General features: G+C 37.8%; 1 protein-coding gene across 5 annotated transcripts in view; it reads left to right on the top strand.

Annotated features, from left to right (window-relative positions):
• MTDH (metadherin) overlaps nucleotides 1–17207 on the top strand; it is a 60645-nt gene that overhangs the window by 36575 nt on the left and 6863 nt on the right. For 3 of the 5 annotated variants that reach the window (XM_008055894.1, XM_008055895.1, XM_008055893.1), the window contains 3 exons: nucleotides 2208–2306; nucleotides 10292–10416; nucleotides 14106–14213. In XM_008055894.1, coding sequence (XP_008054085.1) covers nucleotides 2208–2306; nucleotides 10292–10416; nucleotides 14106–14213 — 332 coding nt within the window. The remainder of the gene's footprint in view (nucleotides 1–2207; nucleotides 2307–10291; nucleotides 10417–14105; nucleotides 14214–17207) is intronic. The other 2 variants (XM_008055897.1, XM_008055896.1) reach the window with 1 other exon arrangement.

The raw sequence follows: 17207 nt of genomic DNA, 5'->3' as shown, positions 1-17207 counted from the left end.
GGGCTCAGGCAGTCCACCCACCTCAGCCTCCCAAGGCGCGGGATTACAGGCTGAGCCACCGAGCCCGGCTAGACCACATTTCAATTCCAGAGGTACAAGTTCACTGCTTCTTCATCTAGAGACTTTGTACAATACAGATGCTAATCTTTGTTTGTTCAAGAAAGCAGCATGGACTGCTAACGGAATAGCACCAGTGTTACAGTAGAACTTCTAAGCAGCAAATATGCTAATTATATATGAATTTTATAGTGTTACTCTATTTGTTAAAGTTTACATTAAATAGGCTGGACATGGTGGCTCACACCTGTAATCCCAGCATTTTGGGAGGCAGAGGAGAGAGAACTGCCTGAGCACAGGGGTTCAAGACCAGCCTGGGCAACTTGGTGAGACCTTATCTGTAAATTAAATCAAAAAATTAGCCAGACATGGTGGTGTATGCCTATAGTTCCACCTACTTGGAAGACTAAGGTGGAAGGATCATCTGAGCCCAGCAGGTGAAGACTACAGTAGCCATGAGTGTGCCACTGCACCACAGCCTGAGTGACAGAGTGAGACTCCAACTCAAAAAAAAAAAAATGCATTAACTATATAGAATTAATTATTGAATATATTGCATTAAATATATAATTACATTATAGAGACAAAGTATACACCAGACAGTTACTGTATGAGTGGAATACTAGTAGGATCATATATAACCAAGTAGAAATGTATAATGTAAAAATTAGTAAGGACTCTAATAGGAGGAAGTGATTGTATGTAAGTCTTTTATACTAACCAGGTATCTCTTCTTTTTAATCATTTCTTTATATCAGTGACTCTGAACCCAAAATGAATATCAGAGTTATCAAATAACTCTAATACACATGGAAATTCTGATTCAGAAAGTCGAGGCATATCTATATAAATGTAAAGCATTTAGAATATAAATGTAAAGCAGTGGTTCTCCATCAGGCATATGTATGTGTGTGTGTGTGTGTGTGTGTGTGTGTGTGTGTGTGTGTGTATAAATAAATAAATGTAAAGCATTTATATATATTTTATATATATTATATATATATATATATACATATGCCTGATGGAGAACCACTGTTTTACATTTATATTCTAAAATGAATTTATGTCTATAGAGCGAGGGCTTTTGACCTGACGTCCGTGAACTTGTATGCCCCCAAAACAATATGCAAAATTTTATTTTAAGTTCTGGACAATTGACCACCACAGCTTTCATGAGATTCCTAAAAGACTATGTGAACTCATTCTTACCTCACATACCCCTCCCCCTAAAACAACAGAAGATAATACTTTGTTTTCTTTAAATGTACTTGAGCTACCGGGTGCAGTGGCTCATGCCTATAATCCCAGCATTTTGGGAGGCCAAGGTGAGAGGATCACCTGAGTTCACGAGTTTGAGACCAACCTGGGCAACTTGGGCAACCAACCTCATCTCTACAATAAATCAAAAAATTAACCAGGCGTGGTGGCGCATGCCTGTAGTTCCAGCCATTTGGAAGACTGAGGCGGAAGGATTGCCTGAACTCAGCAGGCCTAGGTTGCGGTGGCTGAGAGCATACTACTGCCCTCCAATTTAGGCAATAGAGTGAGACTCCAACTAAAAAAAATAAATAAATAAACAAAAATAATAAAATAAAATAAGTATACTTGGGCTTAATCTCTAAACCTCTTGCAACTCTCTTGTTTCCCTTTGGCTTCTCTCTGCCTCACCTGTCTACATAGTCACCTATTTCTTTAATAACCCTCCTTAGCCAGACATTTCTAGCTAACTCAGACATTTTCTAGTTCTCTGTTTCAGAGTGCTGAGGACATAGGAATACCCTGAGACATCCAAGACTAAAATGATTAGTGGCAGAGATTTATTTTGTTTTATTTTCCATTAAGAGAAAGGAAAAACTTTTTTGACATGTTGAAATTTGTAGATAACCAGTTTGAAATATATATTTTAACATATTGGTACAAGGAAAAAATATATTTCTGATCAATGAATTAGATCAAGTGATTAATGTACTTAATCTAGGATTGCCCTCAATTCTACTTTTCCCTATAACTTTTTTTCTAATGCCTGACTTTTTTTCTTTTAGGAGAAATTTAAAAAATAAAGTCTCCGTGTGCAAAGTATAGAACTATTGTTATGAAACATCATTAGGAAATTTCATTTTTAATTTTATTGCATTCGTTTTTTATTTAAGGGTCTACTGCTGAGCCAGTTTCTCAGTCTACCACTTCTGATTATCAGTGGGATGTTAGCCGTAATCAGCCCTATATCGATGATGAATGGTCTGGGTTAAGTATGTTCTTTTAAAAATTATCAGTTATTTCTTTCAGAATTTTCTTTCTAGCACCCTGAATTCATGCTTTGTGTTTTAATTTTAATCCTAATTTCTCACCTTTAAAGGTTATTATAATATATTTTAATACAAAATGTACTACTTGAAACTTTATTATTGAATACCTACAGATTGAAAACTAAATTTTCATAATGATTAAGGCGATATTTAAACTGAAGTTTTCTTATAGTTGCTCTGTAGTATTTCTAGTTTTTAAAAATTTTGATTTAAACGAATGTCTATTTTTTCCTCCTAGTTTTAGTGCAGTAGAAAGATAGAATATACACGAATGGCTTTGACTCTGCGAAGTATGCACATTTTTGTGCTGGTAGAAAACCAGTCTTAGCCCAGTTTCTAATAGAAGCATAGGGTTAAAGGAAGAGTCATAAAACAAGAAGAAGAGAAGAAGGATATGGTTTCTGTTTTCAAAAAGTTCATGCCACCTTCATTTAAAAAATAAAAGTATCTAAGGTTTTTTTCCCCTCACGTACCCAAATCTCAGAATTTATTCCTTTCTGTGAATTTCTGTAGAGACAGGGTCTTCTGTGTTGCCTAGGCTGGTACTGAATTCCTGGCCTTAAGCAATCCTCCCCCTCTGCTCCCAAAGTGCTGAGGTTACAGGCATGAGCCACTGCACCCAGCCCTTCACCACATTCTTTTCTACTATTTACTATTAGCACATTTATGTTACCTTGTGGGTTTTTCACTATTTTGGTCTTTGTAAACAAAAACATTTTTTAGAATAGGTTTTTGCCTCCAAGGTGAGTTGAAACCCTCTGAAAACAGGAGCTACCACTCTTTTACATACTCAATACCTAGATTTGTACATAGATGTTCAGTAATAATAATAATAATAATGGGATCCAGTAGCCCAGCACTTTAGGAGGCCAAGACAAGAGGCTCACTTGAAACCAGGAATGTGAGAATGTCTCTATAAAAAAATAGAAAAATTAGCCAGGTGTGGTGGTACATACCTATAGTCCCAGCTACTCTGGAGGCCAAGACAGCAGGAATTTGAGGCTGCAGTAAGCTATGATCATGCTACTGCACTCCAGCCTGGGTGGCAGAGTAAGACCCTGTCTCTACTCCCAAAAAAGAGGAAAAATAATGTTAATAAAAGTAAACGCTGGACTATGTGCCAGACCCTGGTCTAAGTCTTTGGGATCTTATTAACTAATTTAATGCTTGTAACAGTTCTGTGAGGTGGGTATTATTTTTTTCATACTTTCCAGATGAGGAAACTATGGCAAAGAAAAGTTAACAACTTTCCCCAAGCACACAGCTAGTTAAATGGAGGACAGTGGTATTCAAACCTTGCTAGTCTAGCTCCAGAGTTCATGCCTTTAGCCACTACATGGTACAGCCTTGATGATGATAGTGATCTTGAAGGTAAGCTGGCAACACCGTGGTTAAAGCACAGTTCTTACAGATTATGGGAAATGACATTAGAAAGGTAGATCAGGGAGGGCCATGTTGTGAAATGCCTTGAATTGCTGACTAAAGACAGGAAGGTGGGGTTTTGAGTACTAGCTTAGAAGGTAGATCCAAATTTTAGTCCTGACTTGAGATGTAGTTCCTCATACGGCTTGGGCTTTGCCATTTATCTGGGAGCCATAAACTGGAGCAAATAACCTGTCATATCTACTTCCATAAGTAGTTATGAGATTTTAATGAGGTAATCAATGAATATGGAAGCTCTTTGTAAGTTACAGTTGCCCCTCAGCCATGAGGAATTGCTTCCAGTACCCCCTCAGAGAGCAGACTCCACAGATGTCAAGTCCCCAGTGGCATAGTATTTGCATGTAACCCCTGCTTATCCTCCATACACTTTAAATCATCTTTAGATTACTTATAATACCTAATACACTGTAAATACTATGTAAATATTTATCATACTGTTGTTTAGAGAATAATGTAAAGGAAAAAAAAAGCCTGTACATGTTGGGAACAGACATAACCATCCTTTTTTTCCCTGAATATTTTCCATTTGTGATGATTGAATCCATGGATGCAGAACCCTTGGATATAGAGGGCCAACTGTGTAAAGTATCATTTAAATCCAAGGTATTACAAGGTTGCCAAAGCACTATTTTTGGAAAAAGCAGTCTGTGCTTTAGAAAGAATGATCAGCTGTATGCAGAATAGAATTAAGGAGTGATAGCCGGGCTCGGTGGCTCAGCCTGTAATCCCGCGCCTTTGGGAGGCTGAGGTGAGTGGATTGCCTGAGCCCGTGGGTTCGAGACCCACCTGGGCAACTTGGCGAGACCTCATCTCTACAATAAATCAAAAAATTAGCCGGGCATGGTAGCGCGCACCTGTAGTTCCAGCTACTTGGAAGGCTGAGGCGGAAGGATCGCCGGAGCCCAATAGGTCGAGGCTGCGGTGGCCGGGAGTGTGCCACTGCCCTCCAGCCTAGGTGACAGAGTGAGACTCCCAACTCAAAAAAAAAAAAGAATTAAGGAGTGATTATAAGAATAACAGGAGTGATTGTAGCACAACAGCAGTGTGATGTATCTTGGACTTTTGAGGGCTGAAACAAGGAAAATTGAGCAAACAAGACTCCAGGCTTTCCTGCTCGGACAGAATTGCTCCACTTCTTATCTGTATGAAGATCTTTGAATATGAAAAAACATGACTGGCTGATAAAATAAAAGATTTTTAAAAATTTGTTTTATTTTGAAGATGTACAATTAAGGATTAGGTATACAAGTGGTCATCGTACAGGTAAAGTTTGGGCCTCCCTTTGGTTCCCACTTTGGCTGGTTTGAGATCAGGTACCCTTATTAATGTTTGTATACCCCCCAAAGATTTTTAAAAACAAATATCCACAGAATTCTGCACTTAACCAAAGTAATACATATCAGGAACACCATCTTCCTCAAGTTTGTTATGCTCTATTGACAGTCTTTAAGTCCAGCTTTTCTCCTTAACATTTTCTCTGTGCTTTTATTTTTTGTGTTACTTTCTTTAATGCAGCTATTTTTTGGTGCTCAGTGAATTTAATTATTACTTCTGAATTTGAAGAATGCATGATTTAGTATTTGAGATAACTAGTCCATGAAGTTTATTAGCTTTACATTTACAGTATGATGTGATTACTAAATTGACCCTCTGGTTTGAGGTATAGATGTTATATGTGACAGAAAGGCTTTGAATTTGCCCAAGTGTTGCCTATGAGTACAAGGTTAAGATGCTAAAGTTCAGAGATGACATTTTTTTAAAGGCATTAGTAAATCTATCATGTATCTTGACCATGAAGGAACAACATCATTATAGCCCCTGTAAAAAGTCAGATGTTGAGTAGAACATTATTTTTGTTGGCACACAGGAGTGAATGAATTGACTGCGGCATAGTAAAGTGGCTAAGAGCATGTGCCTTGAGGACAGACTACCTGGGCTGGAATCTTAGGCCTTTGCCCTTTTGCTCAGTTTCCTCATGAAAATTGTAATTCCTCCCCCCACAGTATTTCTGAGAAAATTAAATTAGTTAATACATAGAAAGCTCTTAGAACACTGCTTTGCACATGGTAAATATCTAGTAAGTGCTGTTGATTATTCTTCTACGGGCAAAATTAGTAGTCTGCCCAGTGGGGTTGACTAATATTGTCTATTTAAACACTTGAGAAGTCTTTTTAGCATAACTGGTTTATTTCATTAAAATTTAAAAATTAATGTTGAATTAAATTCTGACAAAAAACAACTGCCAACCAAATAGAGACCAGCAATGAGATGTTTAAACCTAAAATATTATTCCACAAGCAAATTAATTGGAGAGACAAACTCCTTACCCTTTTGGAAAGAAAGCCAATATGACTCTTTGAACAAGCATTAGCATAGGACTAATGGGAGAATTTTGAGATGCGACATCACTCTATTTATAAATGGAGCAAACTATTGTATTTTTTTTTTTTGAGTTGGAGTCTCACTCTGTCACCCACACTGGAGTGCAGTGGCTACTCCCGGCCACTGCAGCCTCGACCTGCCGGTCTCCAGCGATCCTTCCGCCTCAGCCTTCCAAGTAGCTGGAACTACCGGCGTGCACTACCACACCTGGCTAATTTTTTTTGATTTATTGTTCAGATGAGGTCTCGCGAAGTTGCCCAGGCGGATCTTGAACCCGCGGGCTCCCAAAGCGTGGGATTACAGGCTGACCACCGAGCCCGGCTGTAAATCATTTTTAAGGGAACTGTATCTAAGAAGTTTATTGGCACATTAGGCCTATGAATCTTGAGAATTATTTATTGAGAAATCTCATGGTAGCAGTTTCTGGGTTTGGTGGTTGATCTGTTGTTTTAAAGTAGTTTTATTTGATCCCATTTAATTAAAAAATCTGAAATCAATAAACATAGGAAAATCATCATAAGACTTTATAAAGTCCCTTTTTTTTTTTTTTTTTTTTTTTTTGCGTTAAAGTCTCACTCTGTCACCCAGATCTGGAGTACAGTGGTGTGCTCATGGCCACCACAACCTCAACCTGCTGGGCTCAGGCAAACCTTCTGCCTTAGCCTTCCAAGTAACTGGAACTACAGGCGCACGCTGCCACGCCCGGCTAATTTTTTGATTTATCGTAGAGACGAGGTCTCGTCAAGTTGACCAGGCTGGTCTCAAACCCCTGGCTTCAGGCAGTCCTCTTGCCTCGACCTCCCAAAGTGCTAGGATTACAGACTTGAGCCACCATGCCCAGCCTGTTAATGTTCTTATAGAAGTTAAGCCATAGGCTACAGTTGTTTTCCCAAACTTTATGGCCATCTCAGTCTTTTAAAAAATACATTTACTAAATATTTTAATATTTTTACTAATATTTTATCCCCCACCTCCCACCATATTTATTATGAAAATGGTCTTATGTTAGTATATTACCCACTCAATTGCCTAAACTTTTTCTACTTAATAGTTAATTATTTTCTGGCAAGAGGTCTTAGAGACATAACTTATGGACAGCAGTTTTCTAAATCTGGATTTTTTTATCTGAGAGGTTTAAGCAAAACCATGACAGCTTTGGCACTTGAATCTCCTAACAGTATTGTTAATGAATGATTTGGTATAAGATGAGCAATTGGTTCTAGATATCTACTAGATTCCTTTGTATTTGTAAAGATAATTTCTGAATTATCTTTGAGGCACGCTGGCTCACTCCTGTAATCCCAGCACTTTGGGAGGTAAGACACTTGCCTGAGCCCACAGGTTCGAGAGCAGCCTGGGCAGCATAACAAGACCTCATCTCTAATAAAAAAAATTAGCTGGGCTTGGTGGCACACACCTGTAGTTCCAGCTACTTGGAAGACTGAAGTGGAAAGATTGCCTGAGCCCAGCAGGTCGAGGCTGCAGTGGCCATGAGTATGCCACTGCACTCCAGTCTGGGTGACAGAGTTAGACTCTGACTCAAATAATAACAATAATAATAATTTCTACATTAAAACTTACCAATTGTGTCATACTGAAAGATGTATCAGAATTGTGAGAAATAAATTCTTAACTATATAATGCCTAATAGGGTAGAAATAGGTTTTAATGTCATCAGTGATAATAAAGATAATAGCTACTATTTATTGAGCACTTACTGTATTGCCATTAATTGCTTTACATGTATCCCCTACCATTTTCTGAGCAATCCTATGAATTGATATATAGCCCATTAAAAATAAGAAAATTGGCCAGCTGTAATGGCTTAGACCTGGAGTCCCAGCACTCTGGGAGACCAAGGTAGGAGGATCTCTTGAGGCCAGGAGCTCGAGATCAACCTGGGCAATATAACGAGATCCCATCTCTGCTAAAAACAAAAAAATAAAGAAATCTGACCAAAATCAAATTGTTATTAAGTGGTAGAGTAATAGTCAAATGTATGTTTGTTTGACTTGAAGGTCCATGCTCTTAACCTCTGTGTTAGTACTATGTAGTACTTTAGATACCTGTTCATGGTAGTGAATTCAGAAATATAGAAATTTTTTAAAGCATATTTCACACTTGTAATCACTTGTTCTGTGTTTTTCCTCCTCTGAGACTATAGACTCTTATATATCTTCCATCTTTCCCTATCTACTAGTCTAGCTTCCCCTCTCTGTTTCCATAGTCCTCTGTCACAGAATCCTATCACTCTGCACTTGTTTGTTGTGCTTATCCATCTCCATCCCTAAGTAGACAGAGTATGAGCTGCATGTAGGGAAGGATTCTGTCTTACTCATCTGTGTACCTCTAGTACCTACCCAGCTCAAGTGCCAGTACATAGTAAGTGCTTAAGAAGGATTGCATAGTTGACATTTCTATAATTCTGCTATTAAGATATATTTATTGCCAGGCACAGTGGCTCATGCCTATAATCCCAGCATTTTTGGGAGGCCAAGACAAGGATTGCCTGAGCCCAGGGATTTAAGACCAGCCTGGGCAACTTGGCAAGACCTCCTCTCTACAATAAATCAAAAAATTAGCCAGGCATGGTGGCACACGCCTGTAGTTCCAGCTACTTGGAAGGCTGAGGTGGAAAGATCGCCTGAGCCCAGCAGTCAAGGCTGTGGTGGCCTTGAGAATGCCACTGCACTCCAGCTTGGGCAGTAGAGTGAGGCTCTGACCTTAAAAAAGAAAAAGAAAGATATATTTAATCTTTTAATGTGTTACTTTCTTCTGTCTTTTTTCCATATAAATTTGGGGTCAAACTGTGTAGATAATTTTGTCTATGATTTTTTTCTGTGAGCATTTTCCCAGATCATTATATATTCTTCCGAAGCATGAGTTTCAAAACCTCCGTGAAGATGTATTATATCTCCCCATTAAACCAAAATAATAGCATTCACCAGGAAAAATAAGAATATCAAAAAATAAATACATAAGAGTAATATAGACAGTTTTGTCCTTCTGAGTATGAAAATGTATTATGGAGTTGTATGTGGCGTTATCCCGGGAATAGATCAGTGGAATAGAATAGAAATTTTAGAAACAGACTGAAGTAGATATGAAATAACTGCATATTTGATAGTAGTAGCATTAGATATTAGTGGGAAATGGTTGGATTTTTCAGTTAAGCAATATCAGGATAACTTGTTAATCATCTGGAAATAAAAGCCTAGCCTCTAGCCTCTATCATCTTAAACCAGATATCAGAGGGACCTATATGGGCATGCATGATGTGCAGGAAGAAGAGGGAAGAAATTATTCAATCTGAGAGTTGCTTATTTAGTCTGGATCAACCCAAAGAGTGTTTTTCCCTTTCAGAATAAGTCACTGATAGCTTCCTAAAGAAGGTGGAAATTCGCTATCTCAAGTGAGAGAAAGGGATTTGGAAGTCTAGAATAAAATTTATTTTTGAGAATAGTATGAATGAAGCCCTGAAAGTAACTCAAATGCTTTTGGAATGATCAGAAAAAAGTAACACTAAATAATCTGAAAAATGTAAGAAGACTCAAGTGAGATATTAAAAGAGGAGGAGAAAAAGAAGTTGAATTATCTGTCATGGCTTGGTGAATTTGAAGAACCTAATCTTGTAAAGCTCCTAAGATGGGGGAGGTGTACTGTAAAATGACAGGAGTAGTATAATTTTGGTACTTCTATTAAAGATGAATTCTGTACCGTAGAAAATAAATTAATTACAAAAATGTTGTAATAATCAGAGCAAAAAAGTGACCAGGTCCTAGACCAAGTTTAAAAAGGACAGGGAAAAGAAAGCAAATTCAGGAGACTAACAACAAAGGAAGTCAAGAGAGTGGACTTAAATGGTTATTAAGTGTTCTGGGATTTCTTAGAAATTCCATTTAACTAACCATAGGATATGCCTGGCAGAGTTGAATAAAAATTGTTACCATCGTGGTATTGGTTTTTTTCTAGCTCTTTTCTAGCTTGGGAGAAAAAACAATAGCTTAAGATTACAACTTAGTTCAACATAAGGAATTTTTAGTTTTTGCCTTTTAGTTTATGGCAGAAATGGTAGCTACCTAACTCACACTGTTAAATTTTAGATGGTCTGTCTTCTACTGATCCCAGCTCTGATTGGAATGCGCCAGCAGAAGAGTGGGGGAATTGGGTAGACGAAGAAAGAGCTTCACTTCTAAAGTCCCAGGAACCAATTCCTGATGATCAAAAGGTGAGTATAAGAGATTGACATGTGTTTATTTGTTAATGAAAGAAATGGAAGAAAGAGAATTCTGAGTCACAGAGACTGAGCACCTGAGAGAGTTGAGGAGTTGTAGTAATCAAACAGCATGAGAAACAGCAGAGCAGGCCAAGTATGATGGCTCAAGCATGTAAACCCAGCACTTTGGGAAGCCAAGGCAGGAGGATTGCTTGAGTCCAGAAGTTTGAGACCAGCCTGGACAACATAGTGAGACCTCATCTCTATAAAAAATTTAAAACAAAAGAAAGAGCAGAGCGGTTAGTAATCATGGGACTAAAAAATATAATTGGTTTTGCTGTCTGGTAAGAGCAGTTTTATTAGAAATCTTGGAATAGAAGCTATATTGCAGTAATTTGAGTGAATGAGGGATAAAAATTAGTAACAAAATTTTTTTTTTTTAAAATTAGTTTGGATAAGAATAAAAGAGAGATAGGGATGACAGCAACATGTGATATCAGGAATGATGTTGCAAAGAGGAGTTGTACGTTAATGATTGGGGAAATCTTAGTGCAGGATCAGCAAACTTTTTATTAAAGAGCAATACACATACATTGATGCAGCTACTCAGCTATGCAGCAAGCAACCATAGATGATATGCAGATAAGCTTTTATTGTAAGCATTGACCTTGGACTGGCTTTGTAGTTTGCCAGCCCCTGTTTTATATATCTGTCAACAAAAGGAGAAAGGATCTAGAATAATGTAAAAAGTTAAACATAGGCTTATAGTTTACACTGAGGCAGGAGGGTTGCTTGAGCCCAGACTTTCAAGGTCAGTCTGAGCAATATAGTGAGACCCTATCTCTCTTATTAAAAAAAAAAAAAATGAATGAAAGGAAGGTTAAATGAGAGAAGATTTGACTAACAGGGTAAGGTATGGTCATAGAAGAGGCAGTAGAGGGTGGGGAAGCCTTAGGCACAAGTAAATGGAATGGATTGACTTGTCAGTAGAATATAGTTCCTATAGTCTTTGGAGACTAGGGAAAGGGAGAGGCATTAATGGTGGGCCAGTGGATGATGGGTAAATAAATATAGAGAGGAACAGTTAACAGGCAATGCGAAAGTCGAGCAGAGGAAGAGGTTTTAGATTGGACTTAAAAAAAGCTTCCATGCATAGTACTTTATTACATAGTAATCATTCAAAATATTTGTTGAGTGTTTAAATAGTACCAATGAATAAAATAAAGACTTTATCACACTTCTTTGGAATTCTTTTTCTGAATATATTCAAAAATTACCTTTTTCCTTTCTGCATAAAAGTGCACCACTATCAAAATGCTCATCAGGGCCATTGCTTTGCTAAGCCATGGTGTGGCCATGTGCTCTTTGAGCTATGACCAGGCCATGTTTACTGGCTTTGGCCCCCTCCCCTACCTTGGGGAGGTGGATCTCCTCAATCAATCAATCTCAGTCTCTTTCTCGCTCTCTCTAGCCCCCCTTTCTCGCTCTCTCTCACCCCCCTTTCTAATTTAGCTTTTAAATAAACTATATTTTCTAATAAAAAAACTCATCAGTTTGACAAATGGAGAAATAAAACATGATTTGTTTGTACAGTGGCATGTTAGAAGTTAAAAAAAAGAATGAACTAAAGCTACGTTAATGTTATGAACAGACTCTCAGAAACATGATGAATGATGAGCAATTTACAGAGATAAAATTTCCATTTTAATAAAATTTTTGGTTTTGAATACAAATAAATTTATGGAAAAATTGGATGGACACAATTTTGTGATTTTGGTTACTACTTAGGAGGTAGTATGAAAATGGGATCAAGAAGGGGTATAAGGAATTTGAAATTTGTTATTAATGTCTATTATTTTTCAAAAGATCTAAAATGTGTCAAAATGTTAACTCTTATATGAGTGAAAAGATGGTTATGGAGTTGATTTCAGCATTCTTCCCATTAACAAAAATAAGGAGGCTGGGTGTGGTAGCTCACGCCACTTATCCTAGCACTTTGGGAGGCCAAGGCAGGAGGATCGCTTGAGGTCAGGAGTTGGAGCCCATTCACAAAAATAGTATCTCCGTGGAGAACTGTACTTCTTGTATGGTTGGCTTATGATAGGTTGAGAAGCAGACCCCTGAAACACTTCGTGGCGGAAACTTCTGGTATGTGTGAAGAAGCATCATTACGAATACAAATTTAACAACCCAGTATTTTTTGTCCTGTAGAATATTGTTTTAAATGATAGTTCTTCTCAAATTCCATTTTTTAAATTGAGCCTTTTATTTTAAGATAATTATAGATTCACATGCAATTATGAGAAATAATACAAATTCTCTGTAAGTTTTCATTTATCTGGGATAAATGCCCCAGAGTGCAATTGCTGAGTAGTATGGTAGTTGCATATTTAATTTTTTAAGAAACTGCCAAACTATTTTCCAGCAGTCATATCACTTTATATTCCCACCAGCAAGGTGTGTGTGATCTGGTTTTTCTGCATCTTGACCCACATTTGCAGTTGTCACTGTTTTTTCTTTTAGCCATTCTGATAGGTATGTAGTGGTTTTCATTTGCATTTCCCTAAATAGCTAATGGAGTTGAACATTTTTCTGTTTCTTTGCCATCTGAATGTCTTCTTTGGAGAAATGTTAGTTCATGTCTTTTATATTTTTTTTTCCTTTTTTTTTTTTTTTTGAGTTGGAGTCTCACTCTGTCGCCCAGACTGGAGTGCAGTGGCCGCTCCCAGCCACCGCAGCCTCGACCTGCTGGGCTCCGGCGATCCTTCCGCCTCAGCCTTCCGAGTAGCCAGAATTACAGGCATGCGCTACCACGCCCGGCTGATTTTTTGATTTATTGTAGAGATGAGGTCCCGCTGCCCAGGCAGGTCTCGAACCCGCGGGCTCAGGCAGTCCACTCACCTCAGCTTCCCAAAGGCGTGGGATTACAGGCTGAGCCATTGAGCCCAGCTTTATATATTTTCTAAATGCATTTTTTTTACTGTTTGTTTTTGATTTATAGTCTCAGGCTGGAATGCAGTCACACTCTTGTGGCTACTGCAGCCTCAACCCACTAGATTCAGACGATCCTTCCACCTCAGGCCTCCAAATAGCTGAGAGGTGTGCACCATCAACTAATTTTTTATTTATTATAAAGACAAGGTCTTGCCATGTTGCCTAGGCTGGTCTCAAATCCCTGAGCTCAGGCAGTTGTCTTGCCTCTACCTCCCAAAGTGCTGGAATTACAGGTGTGAGCCACCATGCCCAACCATTAATATTCTTTATATAGTCCCAATGCTAGTTTTTTGTTGGGACTATATAGTTTGTAAATATTTTCCTCTACTGTGTCTCTTGTCATTTTATTCTCTTAATGAGGTCGAATTAAACTTTAATGTACGTTGCGCTGCATTTGTACTTCAAAATAAAGCAGAATTACCTATTCATTGAATTTTATAAATATCAGAGTTTGCACAGCTCTCTAATTATCGTGTAGTGAGTGATGAAAGACATGGGGAAAAGGTTCTATCATGGACAATAAGAGAATAAAGTTTCATGTGCTTTTGTTATTTTCTAAATATGCAATTTTTGATCAGTTTTATTACTCATTACTAATTCTTATTTAATAGACTGAACCTAATGAATGAAATTATTTCATAATAATTTTCTGTATAACAGAAACTTAACCAATTGGTTTACTTTAATATTTTTTCTTTTAACATCAGGTTTCAGATGATGAGAAAGAAAAGGGAGAGGGAGCTCTTACAACTGGGAAATCTAAAAAAAAGAAAAAGAAAAAGAAGAAGCAAGGTGAAGATAACTCTCTTGCACAGGTAAAATGTCAGAACAACAAGCATTTGTTATTGGCACCTGCTGCTAAAAATATAAAAAGATGGTGTACAGATGCTCAGACTCTGTAGTGATAAAAGGCAACATGAGACATTCAGATTCATTTGAAAGTCATTGGCTGTTTTAAAGAATTAATGTGTTATTTTATAATTAAAATGCTGTTGCTTTAAAAATTCATATCAAAGGTATAGCAAAACCCAAAAATAGATAAATAAAATTCTAAATTACTCAAATGCATTTTTATTGTATAATGGTGAAATGGTAAAGGAGGTACAGTATTTTACACATAAAAATTCCTTTTGAGTAACTGGAAGGTAACATTTAGCACAATTAGACAAACCTTGTAGATAACAAGTGAAGTCTTTCACTTGACTCTGAGTTTGCCGGTTATTTTGCTTAGTATCTTTTCCTGCTTTTTTGGCTTTTAACCAACAGAACTTCCCTTTACATCATTCCTACATTTTCATTTTCTTCTCTTTGATCTTATTCACCTGGGACAAAAATTTAGATTATAATAATGATCTAGTCAAAGATAGTATTTTAGTTTCAAACATACCAGACTATTAGAAGCATGTATAGATTTATTTATTTTATTTTTTTAATTAATTTTTTTTTTTTTTGAGTTGGAGTCTCACTCTGTCGCCCAGACTGGACGCCCAGACTACAGGCACGTGCTACCACACCTGGCTAATTTTTTATTTATTGTAGAGATGAGGTCTTGCCAAGTTGCCCGGGTGGGTCTCGAACCCACGGGCTCAGGCAATCCACTTACCTCGGCCTCCCAGAGTGCTGGGATTACAGGCTGAGCCACTGAGCCCGGCCTAGATTTATTTTTAAGAGTACTAATACCATTACATTATAACTTACAAAAATATTTTTTGGCTGGGCCCAGTGGCTCAAGCCTGTAATTCCAGCACTTTGGGAAGCCGAGGAAAGGGGATTGCCTGAACCCATAGGTTTCAGAACAGCCTGGGCAACTTGGCAAAACCTCATTCCTACAATAAATTTTTTTTTTAAATTAGCCAGGCATAGTAGTGCACACCGTAGTTCCAGCTACTTGGAAGGCTAAGGCGGAAGGATCGCCAGAGCCCAGAAGGTCGAGGCTGCAATGACCAGGAGCGGCCACTGCATTCCAGTCTGGGTGACAGAGTGAGACTCCAACTCAAAAAAACAAAAAATGTATTCCTAGTAAGGAATAACCATGTAACTAAATGTTTAAATATAGAAGATAGGGAGTCAAAATTTCTAGGGATGGCCTACAGGGTAATTTTTCTTGCGTATTGCTCTATTTGGCAAAAGTCTGTACATGACTTCCTAAGGATATAGGTGTTCAGTTTTTTACTATGGAAAATACAAATCCTTATATATGATGCCAATCCATTATCATTACTCATTTTTTTTTCAGTAGTAAAAATGGTTGAGCATTAATTTTAACATAGCTAAAATCAATAGATATGAGCAACTAAAACTGTATAATTGGTATGCTTTTCTTGTTAGCTGGTGCTGGCTGATGAGAAATGTTATTGACGGCTTTCCTTGTTTGTAAAACTATCTGAAAATCATTCTGACCAAATTTTTCTTGAATTTCTGTGACTTAAATTATGGTCTTGCCAGGCACAGTGGCCTATACCTGTAATCTCAGGACTTTGGGAGGCTGAGGCAAGAGAATTGCCTGAGCCCAGTGGGTCAAAACCAGCCTGGGCAACTGGACGAGACCTCATCTCCACAATGAAAAAATTTTTTTAAATTAGCTGGGCTTGGTGGTGTGTGCCTGTAGTTTCAGCTACTTGGAAGGCTGAGGTGGAAGGATTGACTGAGCCCAGCAGTTTTAGGCTGCAATATCTGTGAACGTGCCACTGTACTCCAGCCTGGGTGACAGAATGAGATTCCTACTCAAAAAAAAGAAAAAAAGATAGATATATACATACACACACACGCACTTATGAATATGTATTCTGGATTTAGAATCAGATCTGTATTCATAATCTTATCCTACTATTTACTTGTTTTTTTACCTCACACAAGTTACTTAACTGCATAGGTTGTTTTGAGAATTAAATTAGATTTCCATGGAGTTCTGTGCAGAGTTCATAGTACACATATTCTCTCCATGAAAGGTTATATTTTAGAATTTGTTATTTGTTTTTGTTGTTGTTGTTTAATTGTGAGTCTGTGGCTGATGGACTTCTTCAGTGTTAAAGTTCATTTTACATGAAAATATACTGATGACTTCTGACTTGTAAGGTCAAAAACATATATATACACATTCAGGCTACCTGCTCAGCTTAAATTCATAGCAAAATTTTGAATTACCATCCAAACCCACAACTATCCTGAAGAAGTTGCATAGAATATCAATGTCAGAAGAAAACATTTAGCATCTTCTTAGCTAGCCGGGCTCAGTGGCTCAGCCTGTAATCCCAGCGCTTTGGGAGGCTGAGGTGAGTGGATTGCCTGAGCCCGCGGATTCAAGGCCCACCTGGGCAACTTGGCGAGACCTCCTCTCTAAAATAAATCAAAAAAATCAGCCGGGCATGGTAGCGTGTGCCTGTAATTCCGGCTACTCGGAAGGCTGAGGCGGAAGGATCGCCAGAGCCCAGCAGGTCGAGGCTGTGGTGGCTGGGAGCGGCCACTGCACTCCAGTCTGGGCGACAGAGTGACTCCAAATCAAAAAAAAAAAAATTATTTAGGCAAATTATACTTGACAGGTGAGGAAACTAAGGCTCAAGAAAACTACATAACTTGTCTTGAGATTTTATAGCCACGTTGTAGCAAGGCCAAAATTTTAATTTCCTATCTATGTTCTTTCTATTACATCAGCGTAATTTATCTAGAAAACTGACATGTATAAACATTTTATTCTTTGAAGATGTCATTAAATGAAATGCTGTTTTTAAAGTCTCAGTTCAAGTATCAACTGGCTCATTGTGTACTTTTTTTTTTTTTTTTTTTTTTTTTTGAGTTGGAGTCTCTCTGTG

Source organism: Carlito syrichta, unplaced genomic scaffold (assembly GCF_000164805.1).
Source record: "Carlito syrichta isolate Samal-C Ts95f unplaced genomic scaffold, Tarsius_syrichta-2.0.1 Scaffold302021, whole genome shotgun sequence".
Classification (NCBI taxonomy): domain Eukaryota; kingdom Metazoa; phylum Chordata; class Mammalia; order Primates; family Tarsiidae; genus Carlito; species Carlito syrichta.
Note: the sequence above shows the minus strand (reverse complement) of the source record. Positions and strands in the feature narration are given on the sequence as shown.